This window comes from Columba livia, chromosome 1 (assembly GCF_036013475.1).
Source record: "Columba livia isolate bColLiv1 breed racing homer chromosome 1, bColLiv1.pat.W.v2, whole genome shotgun sequence".
NCBI lineage: Eukaryota > Metazoa > Chordata > Aves > Columbiformes > Columbidae > Columba > Columba livia.
The window spans coordinates 73,375,700-73,393,296 of NC_088602.1; the positions used below are offsets into that span (position 1 = coordinate 73,375,700).

General features: G+C 41.4%; 1 protein-coding gene across 2 annotated transcripts; it reads left to right on the forward strand.

Moving 5' to 3' along the window:
- Window positions 1-144: 144 nt before the first annotated feature.
- On the forward strand, window positions 145-10,987 carry SFT2D2 (SFT2 domain containing 2). 2 transcript variants are annotated; one of them, XM_065062706.1, is made up of 8 exons: window positions 145-326; window positions 1,092-1,178; window positions 1,488-1,573; window positions 2,665-2,746; window positions 4,805-4,840; window positions 4,957-5,015; window positions 5,780-5,809; window positions 6,428-10,987. In XM_065062706.1, the coding sequence occupies exons 1-8, from the start codon at window positions 264-266 to the stop codon at window positions 6,465-6,467; spliced, it is 483 nt and encodes a 160-aa protein (XP_064918778.1). In that variant the 5' UTR covers window positions 145-263; the 3' UTR covers window positions 6,468-10,987. The 2 variants fall into 2 exon arrangements, with proteins under 2 accessions (XP_064918778.1, XP_064918784.1); XM_065062712.1 differs by lacking the exon at window positions 4,805-4,840 and having other exon boundaries at window positions 146-326.
- Window positions 10,988-17,597: the final 6,610 nt, after the last annotated feature.

The following is a 17,597-nucleotide window of genomic DNA, read 5'->3' on the forward strand; positions in this document are numbered from 1 at the left end:
TCCAGCGCCCCCCACCACTGCCCCGGGCGGGGGGGCTCACCGGCAGCTCGTAGAATCCAGGAAGCGGCTGGTTTCCTTCCCCTCCCTGCTGGGGGGCCTCCCGGCGGACTACATCCCCCAGCAGCCCCCGCCGGCCTTCATGTACCTGCCGAGCGCAGGTAGCCCGCGGCGGCGCAGTGCATGCCGGGGCTCGTAGTCCGTGAGGAGGGGAAGGGCAGTCCGGCGGTGCGTGGGGTAGAACGGCGCGGGCCGGGCCGGGCGGCATGGACAAGCTCAAGCGGGTGCTGAGCGGCCGCGACGCGGAGGAGCCGAGTGGCCTGTCCGAGGTAACGCTCCGCGCCGCTGCACCTGCCGCCCTTGCGGGGGGTGAGGGGGCTGCGCGCTGTGGTCCAGACGGCGGTTGGCGAGCGGCGGTTGGTGGGAGCGCAGCGGCGGGGGGAAGGAGGGAGGCCCCGGGCCGCACCTCAGAGCTGCCGCGGCCCCTCGGCGCTGGGCAGTCGGCGGCGGGACCGGCCTGCACCGCCTCAGCTCGTCCGTGGGCCTCCGGCGCCCCGGGGCGGAGCCGGCCGGGGGCTGCCGGGGAGGGCGGTTTTTCTGGAGCCGGTCTCTCGAACTTCTGTTTGTGCCTTAAGTCCCCCCGTGCCGTGCCCCGCAGGCAGCCGCTGCCGGGGAAAGGGGCCCTGGCTGCTGTTTTTGTGGGAGGGGAGGACTCTGTCTCCTGAGGGAGCCCCAGCCGGCCGGCCACGGATGGGCGAGTTGCAGCAAGCCCGAAAATAAAGCGGGGGAACGCGAACGTGCCGGTACACTTGCTTGGTGTGGGCAGGGAAAAAACAAACGAACAAAAACAAACAAAAAAAACCCCACCCCACTCAAACAAACAACCCACCGCCTGTTTGTTTGGCCAATTGTCGAAATAGCGAAAGCGAAAACGTGGGCGGTGCCGGAACCCCCGTCCCGCACGTCCTGCGGGGGGGCTGGAAAAACGGGGATCCCCCGCCGTAGGGCACAGTTCAGTATCTTCTGTGCTTGATAAGTGACAGGATCTGTTAGCAGATAATAACCTGCACTCTTATTTTTCTCCTCGTTTCTAGGTTATCGATGCAACATCACTAGGTTGGGGGACCAGAGTGAAAGGCTTCATTGCTTGTTTTGCAATAGGGTGCCTGTGCTCGCTCTTGGTAAGGACTTTTTGCCAGATCTCGTCGATATTTCAGGAGCCCAAGTAATTACAGCCTTGCTGTGTGCTTTTGCTTGGTTTTTTTTTGAGTCTCTGGGAAGATATCTGACTTAATTCCGGTTAGATAAAATGCACTAACTCTTAGCAAGAATGCCAGTAAATGCCATTTACTTATGTGTATGTGTGATTCTTCGGATTTGGTTTAATTTTTCCTAAGACTTCTTTTGCTTTGTGACATTTCTTGGATATATTTCTTTTGCAATTTAAAACAAATATTATTTTTTCCCCCTTTCTAAATGTTCCTTTTTAGGGTAGTTGCCTCCTATGGGTACCAAAGAAGGGGCTGACGCTCTTCGCAGTGTTTTATACACTGGGGAATATTGCATCTATTGGGAGGTAACAATCTTTTTTATATTACTTCTCTAATAAAGATGAGAAGCAGAATGAAGAGTGGAGGTGCATAAGTGGTAGAAACTGTCGAATTTGTGTGAGAAGATTTGTTTATGCAGATCGTCTCTTGTTGCTGAATTTTAAAGAATAGCATTTCTCCAGTAGTGCCCTGAAATGGTAAAGAAAATTTTTGTTTATTGCTATTAGCAATGCATTCAAGGTGAAAGTTACTAGTCAGTAAAGAAGAATGAAACTCTTGCTTTGGGCATTGAGGTTTTTTTACTTTATTGCTGGGTTCTTTTTCCCCCCTCAAAAAAAATTACTCTTTGCCATTTTGCATTTGGTAGTGTTCTCTGTGTGTTGGTGAATATATTCGGGGCCGTCTGTCAGTCAGGGTGGGCTTTTCTGATGAGCATTTGTGGCTGCTGAGGTTCCTGAAGCGCAGCACCACTGACTTTGTGACAGACACAACCTTCTGTGATTGGAAGGAAACTTAACAGGATATTAGAAGGCACAATGAATGGAATTGGAAATAACATAGTAATGAGACAGAATAATATAGTATATGTAGCAGAAATATCACCTTCGACAAAGCTTTCACCTTGTACAATTCAAGCAGTGTCAATCACCAGGGCTCTAAAAGAGGACTGCAGATCTGGTGAGGGATCAGGAGGTGGATCCAGGCCTGAAAACAGCCCTTTATGTAGGGGAATTGAGCTGGATTACCTGGCAATCCATGCAGAGCCCCTGGCTGGTGTTTTTGAAGAGCAGGTTAAAAAAAGCATCTGTCAAGAAGGATCTAATTGACCCTGACCTTGACCTATACTTCTAGCCTGATAGTTCTGCTCTGCTTATGTTAATTGTAGATGAACAATTATAGAATAAATACGTTGCACAAAAAAAAAGCAGGAATGGATTTTATCTCACTGTATATCCTGTTTCTTTTGTTACGCAGCACTTATTACCATAACAACAATGTATTGGTGTCTGATATCGCTGCAAACAATTCAAAAAAATAACTCCCTCACTCAAGATGCTTACCAAGTTTCGCTTTTGCTTTTCTACCTTCTGTATTCATCTTGTTTTGTTTTTGACAGCACTCTTTTCCTTATGGGACCAATGAAACAGTTGAAAAGGATGTTTGAGCCTACACGTTTGATTGCTACTATTGTTATGCTAGTAAGTATCAGAATAATCAGTTTTAACTCATGCTAACCTGTAAACAATTTCCATTGTAAAGTCTTTTCATATACATTGATCTAACTATGTCTCAAGATGTTTGTGGGTGGTTTTTTTGTGATGTGTTTTTTGGGGTTTGTTTGTTTTAATTAAAACATGAAACATCCTGCATATCTGCTATAGTGGAAAAGTATGTGTAGCACCACAAAAACACCTTCCTGTTATGAAAGACTGATCTGAAGCCAGGTTATTATGCTAAACGAGCATTAAGGGTCTGTGGCCGACGTGTGTGAACCATGCACATGCTTTTTTAGAGTGCCTGAGGTCAAAACATCATATTTTCATGTTGCTTAAAAGATGAAAGATGGGAAACTAGTTTTTAAAAAGTTGTACTATGGAATTTGTTAGACATTCTGTTTTGCATAATTTTGTCTTTTTAAATTCTACCTCATTTGCTTTAAAGAGCTGTGTAGGTGTTTCTACCTTGATAATATCATCATTTCCTGATGAAGCAACTGAAGAATCTCTATGCCATGGTCATCTTGCATTAAAAATACAGAAATCATCCCAGTTGGTTGATATCTTCAGGTTCTAAAACTCATGTGACACAATGAAATTGCAAATTCAACATTCGACTGAAATCAGCCCTTGGAATTATTTTTATATTCAGAAGGTGGAAATTCTGGCCAACCTTTTCTTGGTTGGAGTGTGTGTAAAATTGCTGCTAAGTTTCAGACTCTTTCTTATTTAAAATGCATGTGCTTTTTTGGCTCTTTAACTCTCACATTTTTTCTTGAAGAGTGTAAAATCTGGAAGGTGGTTTAACTTGCATGAAACTGCCCTCCCATTTTCACTGTGGATGTTTTCAGAGCATTCACTTGGCATCAGTGCTGCCTATTTTCTCTTTAAACACCCAGAGAGGTTGTGGGCAACTGATAGAGCTTGAGAAGTTGACTGTGGGTATGCTCACAGATCAGGAGCAGGCAAGAAGCTTACTCTGTGGTGTGTTTGTTTCATATGCATTTAGGATGCCTGGAGTCAGGAGAATGCCTGGAATGTTGCTTACTGCAGTAAAGCCAGTTGTTAGATGTATGATGTATTATTTAGAACAATATGCAAATCACCACCTTAAAACTAATGGAAAAGCTACATTTAACGTCAACAATTATGGTTGGGCTGAAGTGTATGATTTCTTTGGCAATGCATGTGCTACTGTCTTGAATATGGAGTACTAAATATCTTTTTTACTGAAGCAGAAGAATGCACATTATAATCTCTAGTAGCACAATGGTGCATGTGTATCAAAAGGCCGAGTTAGATGTTGATGAAGGAAGATCAAGTAGCAGCATCTGTCACAGCTAACTGAACTGTGTGTCTTAAATCAAAAACGAAAACTTGAACTAAAAGGAGGCTACTGCTAAAATTGAGGATTAAAACGGAAAATAATCCAAAATTACCTACTACACCCCAAGGTTTTAACTATGGTAAAGGCAGAGTGCAACTCTGAAAAAAGAAAAAGTACCAGTTTGAATGGACTTTATGTTAAGAAAGAGAGCTGCTGAGCAATAGCTGGAAGGTCTTGAAAGTGTATTGTTTCTTTAACTGGTAAGAATACAGTAATGACATAACTGCAACCCCATGACAGCCTTGAGAATCAACAGGAAATGTGGCATGTACAGAAGCAGAAAGGCTAGAGCTGTAACTGAAAAGACTTACACAAAACTATGAAGTGTGGCGTATACCTACAACACCAAGAAGTGTGTGTATTGAAGCAGGAACATGCTGATGTTGCAAAAGAGCTGTAGGAACCTATACTTGTTCCTTTGCAGCCATAATATTATTTTCTGGAGATATTGGGCTAATATTTTCTCATTGCTTTAATTCACTTCAGAAATGTGATAGTGAGAGTGTTTTAAATACGGGAAGCTCTTACACAGAATTGGACAAAACTATGATGCAATCTGTTTCAGTCTCTGTGAAGGAACCCAGTACAGTGTTATAATGTCTATAAACTGGGGTCGTTTGTATGTTTAATAGAAATTGTTTGTTTCCTTCTAGTTGTGTCTCGCACTAACACTGTGTTCTGCTTTCTGGGTGAGTATTCGAGTCCTATATGTGTATATATAACTGGAGTATATTGTAAAAATAAGATCCTTACATTGTTGTCTCTCTGTGTGCTATGTTTACCCTGGCCCTTTCTCTTCCTCCAGTGGCGTAAGCAAGGACTCGCGCTCCTTTTCTGCATCTTACAGTTTTTTGCCTTGGCGTGGTAAGTGATTTCCTCCCCACACGCTCCATTTTTGCTTATATGTAACTCAGTAGCAGAATTGTGGGTGGATTTTGACCTTGCATGAGTTAGAGGGAAGGAGAATTTTTACATCACCATTCCTCTAGGTGCAAGACAATGCATGAATGAGGAGCTGACTTGTGTCCAGTTTTTGTTCTCTCACACCACTTCAGAGGCTTTGGAGACAGAGCCTAGGGCTCCTTTTCTGGGGAAAGTTCCTTTGAACGTGTTTGATTTCTGTGAGCTTGAAGTAAGACTGCCTTTTTTTCTTTCCCTTTTAAATCAGTTTGTTGCTTACTGTCTGGTATCTCTCTTTTACACTCTCCTGAATTTGTCTTCTTAAAAGATCATGATGTTCCAATCAAATTAAGCATCAGTGTTCTTTAAGTTAACATGTGCTCTGTGTAATGTCCCAGAAATAGTGCAGAAACTTATACCAAACACCTAGCCAGCTCTCAAGACTAATCTTACCTGCCTGTAGGCATTGGAGCATCAAGAGTTAGGTGCTGGAGAATTGTGTTTAAAACGCTTCTACAATATGCCCCTGATTTTGCCAGAGTGTTCCACAACGTGGCTGGGCTAAGGTGACTTGCAAGGATATTTGTTCCTGTTGCTCACAGACTTAAAGCTTCATTTTTGTTGTGTATCCTGCAGTTACCTGTATAGAGCATTAGAGGGGTTGTTCTTCTTGTTTGTGACTAATAAAATCAGACATGAAGAATAACTTTAAAAATCTTTCTTCTTAGGTACAGCATTTCCTTCATACCATTTGCAAGGTAAGCGTCCCCACTCTCTTACCTTTTGTTATCTTGAGGTTTAATGACAAAGCAGGTTTATAGAAGCTTTGTAGCATATGGCTTTAGAAGTTCTTCCGTGGTGGTGTTTTATAGGGGAGGAAATACTTGTGGTTAAACCTGAAAATTAAACTAAGCATCTTCTCTAGTGGGAGAACACAAATATAACAAAATGAGAGGACTTCCTATAAAAGTATGTAAGTGTGCTGACCACATGCTAAACTTAAGGCTTGCCTCTGGAATGCTTTAATGTTCATCCAAAATGTTACTAGACGCGTGTCCCTTTTTTCCTGTTCTCCTCTGTGAGCACTACTCTGTGTTTGAGCACACAGTTCTCTATCCTGCTCCAGCAGCCCCACTTTTCCTCTTCCCACACCACCTCAGTACAGGCTTACAGGTGTCGTTTCCCCTGCAGCTGGGCAGGTGGAGGGTGAGCAGACCCCCTTGTCTCTAATGCATTCCTGTAGTCATGCAAATTACATAAGTGAAACTAGTATGTGGTCAGTCCTCAGTGTCAATATGATAGCAGCATGGAATGAGTCTCATCAAGCAGCAAAACTGAGGTGACTCTGTTTTATTTTTTCTTTCTCTTGCCTGTAGGGATGCTGTGAAGAAATGTATTTCAGTCTGTCTGTCCTAACAGGAATACTGGATGCTTCACAAAGTTCTAGGAAGTATAGTTGAACTATGTTAGGATCGCTCTGTATGGATTTTCCTACTTCTGTCTTCAACGTGTGCCTTTCAGCTTCTGGTTAGAGGCTCCTTGTGTTAAATCCAGCATATGCAATTGCTTGGTTTTGTAAGCAATGGTGTCTGTGGGACAAGGTGTTTGACTAAATTAACTTCAATCTGGCAGAAGAACTGGGCAGAGATCTGGAAATTGTAATGATAATTTGTAAGTAAAATCATGTATTTGTTTGGTTTGGCAAAATTAACAAAGTAATATGTGAAGTCTGTAAAGTGGAGACCTCAACACTGATGGTACTATGCCAGTCTAGAGGATTTCTTTTTCAAGAAAAAGAAATCAGTTGCCAACTGATTTCTTACTGAGAACTTGTGGGGCTTTTTTCTAATAACCTTATGTCACTTAATCTTTGCACTGTTTGCCTTGGATAATAGAATACTGGTATTCTTTCTTTTCCTGCCTCTCTTGCAAAATTTTAGGTTTATGGGACTTCTTACAGATTTCTAAATGAAAAGACTGTTTTGTAATAAGTATGATATATTCCCATCTTTAATGAAGTATTTAATTTTCAGTTAGACTGATAGTGTTTCCCTGAAATAGATGAAAGAGATGTTTTCATTTGTAAAAACTTGTTCCTATAGGAAAAGCTTTTGCAATATAAGGTTAATAGAACTTTTCAGCTGCTAGGAACCTGAGTTCTTTGCCTTGCTTAGACCTAGTGGCAATATATACAAGGTTAGAAATGGAACTTTTTCAGGTGAACCAAGGTGCTTCTCTTTTCCCCCAGCTGTAGCGTAGGAGCAGTGCAAAGCTGAGGGTATGATGGGTAAGCAAAGAAAGAATTTATGTATGTCCTTCCTCAAAGGACAAACTATGTTGGTAAGGTGGAAGTGGCTATTGTTGAAGCAGTTTGGGCTGAGGAGAAGACACTTTTTTCTGAACTTGTAAATAAGTTAAAACTCCAACTTTTTTTTTTTTTTAAGTGGGATCAGTTTTGTCTTTCTTAAAGCTCTTGCATACACTAGTGAACTTCCGCTTTGAGGAGAAAGTACACTTTTTCTGCTGCCTGTCTTACCAAAGAATGCCTGTAACAATCTAGCTGCCAGCTCCAAACAAATGCTGAACAGTCAGTGTCCAAATTCCAAGGCCACTCTACATTATCTTCTGCGCTAAGTATAATCATTACTCCCAAACCATTGCTGTGGCCAGTTGTTTAATATCTGAGCACAGATTCCTGCTTCTGCTATGTGGGATACTGTTTAACTGGTTTCACCCTTCCTCTTACCAAACTGTCTTGCTGGAGTCAGTGTCTATGAAGACGATGACCCAATGGGCTTTAGTATGAACTGAAGCCCCCTTTCCTCATCTTCCAAGAGTTTAGTCATTTAACTGCATTGTGTTTGCATGCCAATTATATCCCTGACTTGTACCACAAAGATCTTAACGTAGGAAAAATCTAGACCTACTTGATGTAAAGTATAAGCCCACAGTGAAGCCAAAGAATTCTATGGCTTCCAGAAAGTTGCTAGAAACTGACTTAATTCAATATCTTAAACTCAAGTGTCCTTCTGATAATTTATAAAGCACAGTACCATCTGCTGTCAGGATCCTCTTAAAAAAAAAATGCCCTTTTGAGGGTAGTGTGAAAGGGAAATTTTAACAGGCTTTCTGTGGATTCTAGCTGGCTAGAGTTCCTGTTACAAAGGTATTTGAATGGAAAATGCCACCTTGAAAACATGGCACTGATGTTGGGATGATGGGATGAATCAGTTATACAGGGCGATGTCCTGGTGCTTTCCCCCTCCCTGAGGATTTGGAAGCTAGTATTGAAATAGCTAGCTTGACTATTACTTTTGTTGAAAGGAAGAATTAGTTTAATGCCCAAGAGGGACTGGGAAGTAAAAATACTGATGCTTCTTTTTGCTGACTGATCTAAGTACCTAAACTGCTGCGTGTCTTCTTTATCAGGGCGTAGGTTCAAAACCTAATTTGCATCTGTCAAAGGACCTGTGTTAGTCTTTTATTAGGACTTTGATAATGTTTACAGAATTCCTTTGTATAAGGGCAGTTGAAATCAAACTCTAATGCCTTTTACATTCCAATATTTCTTTAGTTTTAACATCTCTGAACATTCCCGGAAAATTCCGTAAGTACAGCATATACATTTCTCCTTCCTCTTTCCAGGAAAGTAATATTAACTCCGTTCATCATTCCAGGCTCATCAGCAGTCAACATAAAGGAGTTTGATTTATGGGGTTCTTTTTATTAATAAAAACTCAGTTCACGAGGAGTAAAAGGCGTTTGCTTACTCCTTGACTATCTTGTACAGGATTGTGGTACCCTGACTCTAGCAGTTCCTCTGGTAGAGCACCAGATTTGTGTATGCTGAATATTTTTCAACTTGCATACTAGCTAACTGGAACCTTTCAGCTACTTATTGTGAGCATAACCACTTAGAATTATGAAATTTAGAAAGCTACCAATAGATAGTGAATAAACTTTAATGGATTTCTGCCCCCCTCCTCCTTTTTAAAACTGTAATTCCAGCTCCACAGTCTTCTAAGAGAGAAGAACAAATCTTAATTGGACTGCATAGCACATAAGGCTAAGCACCTGTGCCCATAAAGGAGGGGGAGCCCAAGGGGAGATGGCAAAGACATAAGGATCACCAGGGTGCCACTAGGGTTTGTGTTGCCCTTTGGTGTTGTGTTCTGTTCCTGTGAAGGTCAGACATTAGGAGAGACCTGCCGTATTCTTGCCAATATGTGGAATATACTCAGGGTTTATCACTTCATCTACAAGCGGTTTTGATTTAAAATAACTCTTCTCTATCAGAACAAAACTCTTCAGTTTCTTACTCACTTATAATTAGTTGTGTTCAGGCTATTGCCAAATTTAGCAGCAAAAGATTTTCCACTTCATTAAAATACATAATGATGGAGTAAACTAGTATATAGGTGTTCCTTTTTGAGCAGTTTCAATCTGAATTAGATTATACCATATTTTGCCATTAAAACTACTTTGTGTTAAGTTTTGATATCATCAGCTTTGGTTATCTGCTTGGCAAGAAGCATGGTGGGCATTTCTGAAGCCCTCTCTAGCTTTCTGTCTTAATGTCCTTCAAGGCAGGAGTGTTTGTTGTGTGCGCTATGCTGCAAACAGAGACATTTGTGTTTTAAATCACAAAGCTCCTTCTTTCCCAAAGTTCTTGCTGAGTTGCCTACAGCACTTAAGGCTGACTTTTCTAAAGAAACTTGTGTGATGTTGGATGGCATTCTCAGTAGGATTTGGTGTTCTACCAGGAAGTGCCCAGCCTCACTGTTGGTCAGCTTGCCTGTCCCCTTTTTTTTACTTTTTGCAGTACAGATAACATAACCTTAACCAAGCAGCCTTAGCATAAAGTTCTAGCATGAAGTGTGCATATGTGGGATCAGCTGACTTTACAGATAGAGTAGAAATGGAAACAGGGGGTGGTAGTCATCTGTTCCCAAAGTACTGATATACTAAACATGAAACTACCCGATGTTTTTCATGACTTCAAAGTTTTGCTCTGTTTTACATGGTGAAGTCTATTGTCAATACTGGTACTATCTGAGATGGTTCTACAGTGATGATGTTAACCAGTTTCATCTCTTTTAGTATCTACTGTAATAAGATTGTTCATGAGTTGTTAGAAGAAATTTCTGCACCAAGTTGGAAATCTTTTAAGAAATAATGTTTAAAAAATTTTTTTAAAAGTGTGTTAGGCTTTATGCATGAATACTTATTGTGCAAGCTGGGGGCTCAGCTGTGGCCTGGCCTCCAGCAAGGTGCAGGTTGACAGGCCTGAATCAGTCATCACTTTTGGGTTGATTGCAGCCAGCACGTGGTGCATTGGAGGCTCCTGCACTGCTGCGTAGGTGCCATCTGGCACTCGTGTTCTGGGAACTGCCTTGCAGAGCAGCACGGGCACTGGAAGCTCATCCCCTTTTGCTGTGTGTTACGAGATCGGAAGAGCCTCTCTTGAGTTTCTGAAAACAGTCCTTGCCTAGTGTTGGTACTTAATCATGTTAATGAAAGTAAGATCACTGTTGCTATTGCAGACTATCAAAACTGAGGAGGATGATGGTTAAACACACATTTGTCTTAAATACTGATGTTTACAACCGCAGCAAATACTGACCATGTAGGACAGAAAGCACACAAATGGTGTATATTCTTAAAATCACGTGCCTCACTGTTATTGTGACAACACTAATTTTTTTTTTAACTGCTGTGGAATTCTTTTGTAAAATAAAAACCAAACTCAGAAATTCTTCACAATGTTTTAGACTGTTACTGATTCTGTTTCCTGTTGTGCTTTTTCTATGTATTTACACTGATTTCTACTTTAAACAACTTTCTTCCTAACTTACAACTTTCTCTGTAATGAAGTGAAATCTTTACTTACAAGTGTTGTATTTTTTTTCTTTCAATAAAGTTGTAATTGCATTAAACGAATTGCTCTTATGGTTAATATGGAGTTTTTAATGATGCTGATGCTCCAGATGATGCTGGAATTGTGTGGGTTGGTTTGTTGTTTTGTTTGTGTTGTGTCTGATTTGTTTGTTTGTTTTGTAAGTGATTGTCTCATCCTTTCTTCCTTTGCAGGAACACAACAACTTTGCAGTACACACCAGGTACTGCTGAGGGGGGTTTCTGTGTCACCACTGCTGTGCAGTTTCTTCACCCAGCATGTGTCTAGCTCAACCAAATTCTTATTGGCATAGTTTCATGCACCTAGACAACTGGTTGGCACAACTTGAGTTTTTAAGGTGGAGGTGATATTTTTATTATTACTTATTTACCTCGAGCGTCAACCTGGATTTGCCAACAAACTGTTGGCTTAGTCCATGCTACAGAGTGAACAATTCCTGATGCTATGCTGTCAGCAAAGACTAGTGCTCTTCTTTGTGGAATAAATAAACTCTGAATACTGATGTATGCTGGAAGTAAAAAGCCAAAGATTTATGAATGTGTGTTAAAATTAGAGGCAATTATTTTAATTTTTTTAACTTTGAGAAAGCATGTCCATTTAAGTTTGTATCTAATATGCATCCAAACACTTGCTGTGGTTTTAACATTCCTTGGCAGTGTATAGGGCTCTGCATTGGGGTGTTCAGAGTACATTAAACTTTCTTCTGATGGACAAGACACACCAAAGCAGTTATATTTTTTTGCAAGGGTGGTGGTGAGACTTGTGTCCTGTGGGAGACTCTGTTTTCAGTTATTTTTTTCTTTTTTATTTTTTTTCTTCCAAGCAAGTTCTGTCTCAAAGCTGAATCAACTGAAATTTCTCTCCTACAGGAAACTCCAAAGTTTTGTTTGAAATAGAAGAGACAGCCTGTCTTCCTGTAATATAAAAACCTAGGGGGTTGTATTTTATGTTTTTGAAAAGGTTAGAGCTTTCAAGGAGTGTCAGGAGAGCCTGATATATCTATTTCATATCAAGACAGCTATGAATCTGAGTCCTGAAAAGGCAATAAATCCTTTCTATACTTAATAGCTTAGAGCTGTTTTGCTTGCCTAGTTCAACCTCCTGCATAACAACAAAATTGTTGAACTTGGCCACATCATTTTCATGCTGAAGTCTTAATACCCGAATGATTTTTATTTTTTTTTAAATAAATAAAATTAAGTCTTCATTTGAAATCTCTAAACAATGGAAGATCAGCTGTGCTGGTGAAAGTGTATTCTGTAGGTAAGTTTTCTCCTAAGAAATACTCCGAAAGGGTTTATCAGTTGTGCTACAGCGTCTAGTCCCCTGAATCCCATTTAAAAGTACCAGGGCAGAATCATCAGCACCACAATGAAATTTGGTCATGACACTCTTTGAAGGGTGCTGTCCTTATAATGCCTGCTCCTTTCTCCTTCCACAGGGCCCGATTTGCAGGAAATGAAGTTTCCTGGATGCAAGAAGTTCAAAGTTGAGGGCTGAGATTTATTTCCTTCCCTTACTTGTACCTTTCCTATTGTGTTCGGTCTTGGTCACAGGAGGAGTGGGGGCACGGGGTTGTGACTGCCCAGCCATGAGGGGCCTAAAGGGAACAAAATCCTCCATTCTGTCATTTTTCTGAAGAAAGCTGGTGATGAATTACAGATGGAATACTACATCCAAGCTGCCAATCTTTGGGATTGATGTTTTAAGTTAGCCTATTTGAAACCCTTTTAAGTTTTTCTTGGGTTCCCTTGTGGCATCCCTAAGAGAGGTTATTCCTGAGAGTTTCTGCTCTAAAGTCTGTATGGAAGCAGGTATGGAGTAACACTAATGTAGTGAAAAATTGATATATTGCCAGTACTGGCTGGCCAACATGATTTCATTGCAGCTCTGAAGGGGTGTCACTTCCAAAAAGTGATGAAGTGTGAAAACAAATTATTTTATCATGGGCACATACTCCTGTATTTTTTAGCCGTGTGTAACAGGATGCACCAGGCTCACCACTTTGGAGAGAATCAAATGCTTCAACCAAGTCTTAACAGGTGTTTCAAAAAGATGGACCCAACTTCTAACCTAAACCAATTTCAAATTGGGTCAATCTTCTTGAAACACCCTGGATTTGCAACTTGGTAACTCTCATAGTGAACAAAAAGCTTTAACTTACACATCTGAGACGGAAGTCCACGTTTGATTTCTCCAATATAAACACTGAACCCTTTAGTTTTGTTCTGAGATGTTGTAAATAGAATTTAAAGCTTGTTTAGATTCTCTTAAATTCTTTATTTTTATTGTTTTCTGAGCTTAAAACTGGGGAGAGTAATAGTTTCTTGCTCTAGGTACTAATGCATGTCTGGAGGCAGCACTAGACATCTTAAATTATTCTTAAAAACAAACTAACTTATGTTTATCACCAGCCTGACTACATCAGGGTTTTTTTGTGTGGTCTTTTTTGCTTGTTTTCTTTTTTAAAAAGAAAAAAGGTTGATCTGGAAAGTCTCCCATGCTTTCTGGGCTCAGAATTAATCTCGGTTATATTCCCAATTATAACACCAGGTAGGGTGGTACTGCGTGAATAAGCTGTCCGTCTCACTGCTGAAAACATGCCTGGTTAAAGTGACTGAAGCTGCGCCCTCACCTCGGCAGTAATGAAAAGGCTAATCTTCTCTAAGTCTCTTTGACCCTAGCAATCTCTTAAGGGGCTGGATCCATGATTAAAAAACAGAGGGAAAGCAGCTGTCTTTTTATCCTCTTCTAATTATTCCTTGGTAGTTGATAGGTGTTGATTTCCTGGGAGTGTCATGGTGATGGAGGTTACGTTTCCCCGTGTTGCTGGGACTGGATGTTCAGAGGGGGGCCAGTGGCTTGAATGCTTCAGTGGGAGCTTTGGAGGTGGAAAGAGTGAGTGTTGTTCTCTGTGATTTCACCTGATCAGGCAGCGCTGCCTTTTATTTGGAAACATGTGCCTAAAGGCCAAAAAACAGCTATCCAATGTCAAGGCAAGGAAGGCCTCTTTAATTACCTTTTTTTTTTCTTTCTTTCTGCTGTGTATCACCAGCTGGTGGCCAGGAGGGGTTTAGAATGAGTTTAATTAGAAAGCCAAAAATAACATCTTGCTTTTTCCTGCTGTAACTTAGTGAATAAACTCCAGTAAGTGTTACAGGATCGTTTTTTCACTGCTCTCCCAGGTCCTCGTTGCTTTATTTGCTTAGGAGTTGGACTTGATGATCCTTGTGGGTCCCTTCCAACTCAGGACATTCTATTTAAACATATGAGTCACAAAATTCTTATTAGCAAATCCTGGATGTGGCTGGAGATGATTGAGTGTTGTACTTACATTTTTAACTAGTATGGATTAGTTCCAACTGGCTATGAGCCGCAAGTGTCTGATCCCTGCTTGGAAGTGCCCAGCTCCCCAGCAGGGTTTCAGGGAAAGCTTACAACATTATATGTTTCGCATGAGCATTTTCTGCTTCCTCCAGTGCCCCTGCTGATTTGCTTATTTAATTACACAGGAGACAAGTGCAAGATGGGTTATGGTCACAGAATCGACTGGGTTGGAAAAGATCTCAGAGATCATCGAGTCCAACCCTTGGTCCAACTCTAGTCCGTTTACTAGATCATGGCACTAAGTGCCATGTCCAATCTCAGTTTAAAAACCTCCAGGGATGGCGAGTCCACTACCTCCCTGGGCAGGACATTCCAATGCCTGACCACTCTCTCTGTAAAGAATTTCTTTCTGATATCCAGCCTAAGTTTCCCCTGGCAGAGTTGAAGCCCATGCCCCCTTGTCCTATTGCTAACTGCCTGGGAGAAGAGACCAATCCCCACCTGGCTATAACTTCCCTTCAGGTAGTTATAGAGAGTGATGAGGTCACCAGGTCCTTCGGCCCTGCTCTGTCCCACCTGCAGTGACAATGGTTGTCAGTCACTTTGTTATCGTATTAGCTCTGTAAGTGCCATTACCTTGTCTTCAAATGTCAGGTTCAGGGAGATGCGCCATCCAGCCAAGAAATAACGCACCTGACAGCTGAGAAGGGGTTATTCTCAGTGCCCCAGCAACACCTACGTCTGGTGACATTAAACTATTTCTGCCTTGGTTTCTGTAGACTGGGAAAAATTCATCTTGCAAGAAGGTAGGAAGGAGAAGGAATGTTTGGGAAGTATTCAAAGTTGTTATTTAGGTGAACAGAGGAACAGAAGATTGGAGGATGTCTCTTACTTCTAAAACAGGCTGCGTATTCAAAGTAAAGATTTCTACCTTTTTTTTTTTTTTTTTAATGAAAAGCCAACAATAAGCAAATAACTTTGACTGCAAATTGATCAGTTTGATTTTAATTCCTCAGTCCTCTCTTATGGCAGCTGTGTGAAGCAGAAACAATATACAATGTGAGGAATCCCGATGTGTGGGATGGGATTCATATGGGTCTGCATGTGTATGTTAAAGTAAAATCTCAGGCCAGATTGCATTCAGCTGATCATTTGCTTGTGTGCATGGAAACTTGTTATTTCTTTGGCTGATTCTTCTAGGCTGGACAGTTGTGTCAGTGGCGAGCTGTGTCTTCTGGATGGCTCTTCTCGGTGGCAAACAATGATAGGACAAGGGGTAATGGGATCAAGCTGGAACACAAGAGGTTCCACTTAAATTTGAGAAGAAACTTCTTCTCAGTGAGGGTGCCAGAGCACTGGAACAGGCTGCCCAGGGGGGTTGTGGAGTCTCCTTCTCTGGAGACATTCAAAACCCGCCTGGACATGTTCCTGTGTGACCTCACCTAGGTGTTCCTGCTCCAGCAGGGGGGTTGGACTAGATGATCTTTTGAGGTCCCTTCCAATCCCTAACATTCTGTGATTCTGTGATACATCATAAATTGCTCTTAGTCTGAACTCTTACAGCTGAAACAACCTTCCCCGCGCTGAAAATAGCAACTGGGCTATTCCCACTAACCAACCACAGTTAACTACTGCCATTTTGCAAAATGTTCTGGTCGCAGGCATCCTGAGCTATGGTAACACAAACTAAAATTCAAACTGTATGAAAGTCAGGTATTTTAAGATATTAGATTTTTTTTTTTTTTGGGGGGGGGGGTGTTTGTTTGTTGTTTTCTTTTTTTCCTCTGGGAGACAAGACTTTCAAGCATCGTGCCCCTTGTGTGAGTGATAACCCTAAGTGCCCAAGTGTGAATTACTTTTAGTATCTGAAAGTGCATTTTGTTATTGTGGAGGATGCAAGTTGTAGTATGGTGCTCCAAGGAAAATGCTTTCATGCTTCTCCCTTAGGGATGCCAGGTATAAAAATATCCAGTCTTATTGATTAAAACCTTGCTTCCAAGCCTGTTACTGGAATGGGTCCATTATCCATTCCTTCCATATATCCAGCTCTGTCTCAGGAGTGCTTTAGGCCAGCAATGCACTCAGGGCAGGGCCCCCCTTTCTTTTGCTTTGTGGCTGTCTCCATTTGCAATTAATCTTTGCTGGACATGCTGTTCACCTCTGGGGATTCACCTGTGTCTGCTGGTGCGAGTGTTTCACTTCCTCATTTTGAAACCCTTACTCCAACATGAACTGTTGTTGCTTTGTGCATGTTTTTGATTTCAATAAGCTCAAAGCGTCCTGAAGAAGGCAGATTGGATCTGTTATCACTCGAGAGATGGGCAGAAAGTAATTCTGAAAACCACGCTGCTACCCTTTTGATTTGTCTATAGAAAGAACTGTGCACAACTACTGTAATATTACTACTTTTGTGACCTGTTGTCTCTTCACATGCCTCGACTTTGAATCTCATGATTTCTGAACAACTAATTATAAAAAAATCTATGTGGAAATAAGGCTTTAACAAAAAACAACAACAACAATATCCCCAGATACCACAGATGTATTTGGTTTAGAGCTGTCTGAAAAGCTGGTTATTGAATCGAAATACACAGTACTTCACCCAGCTCTGATTTCTGTGTTTATTTACACTTATAGTATAAGACAACTAAAAACCTTCTTACATAGTCTCCTATGTGTTTGCTATGCCATTTGATCACAGGCAGGGAAAAACCTACAGTTGTAGCTTCTCTCCTCTTTCAGCATTTGAAAAGGAGAATCCCAATATAAACATATTCCATGTTACACAAACATACTACTTGAGATGCAATTATTTTTCCAAATGTGAAATGGCACACTTCCAAGCACCTAAATGTGCTACGGATTTTAAAGTACATTCTTCAGTTGTTCAACAGGGAAAGTGGGCAGGATGTTAACTAGAAATTGCTATTTGACACCTTCCAGTGTAACTCACAAGGTGAGTTGACTGATAATCTGATTTTTATGAGTTGACAATTCAAAAAAAGGTACATAAAGGCTCAAAAGGAGAGAGGGAAGATGCACAGGAGGAGTGTGAAGTAGCGTGATTGGGGTTACCCAGATGCAAAAATACCTCAGACCTGTCTGGTTTGCACCTTCTGATAGTGCTGAGATTGCTGGGAATTGAGCGTTCTCTCATAGAGTCTCCCATTCTGCAGAACATCACACTTGCAGTCCAGCATCCTTACTCCGTGTAGGGCTGGAGGGATTAGTAGGACTGTTTGCCAAACAGGGAGGTGTACAAGGCAAATAGGATCGACAAGCTCTGGCTCTTGCTGCTTCAG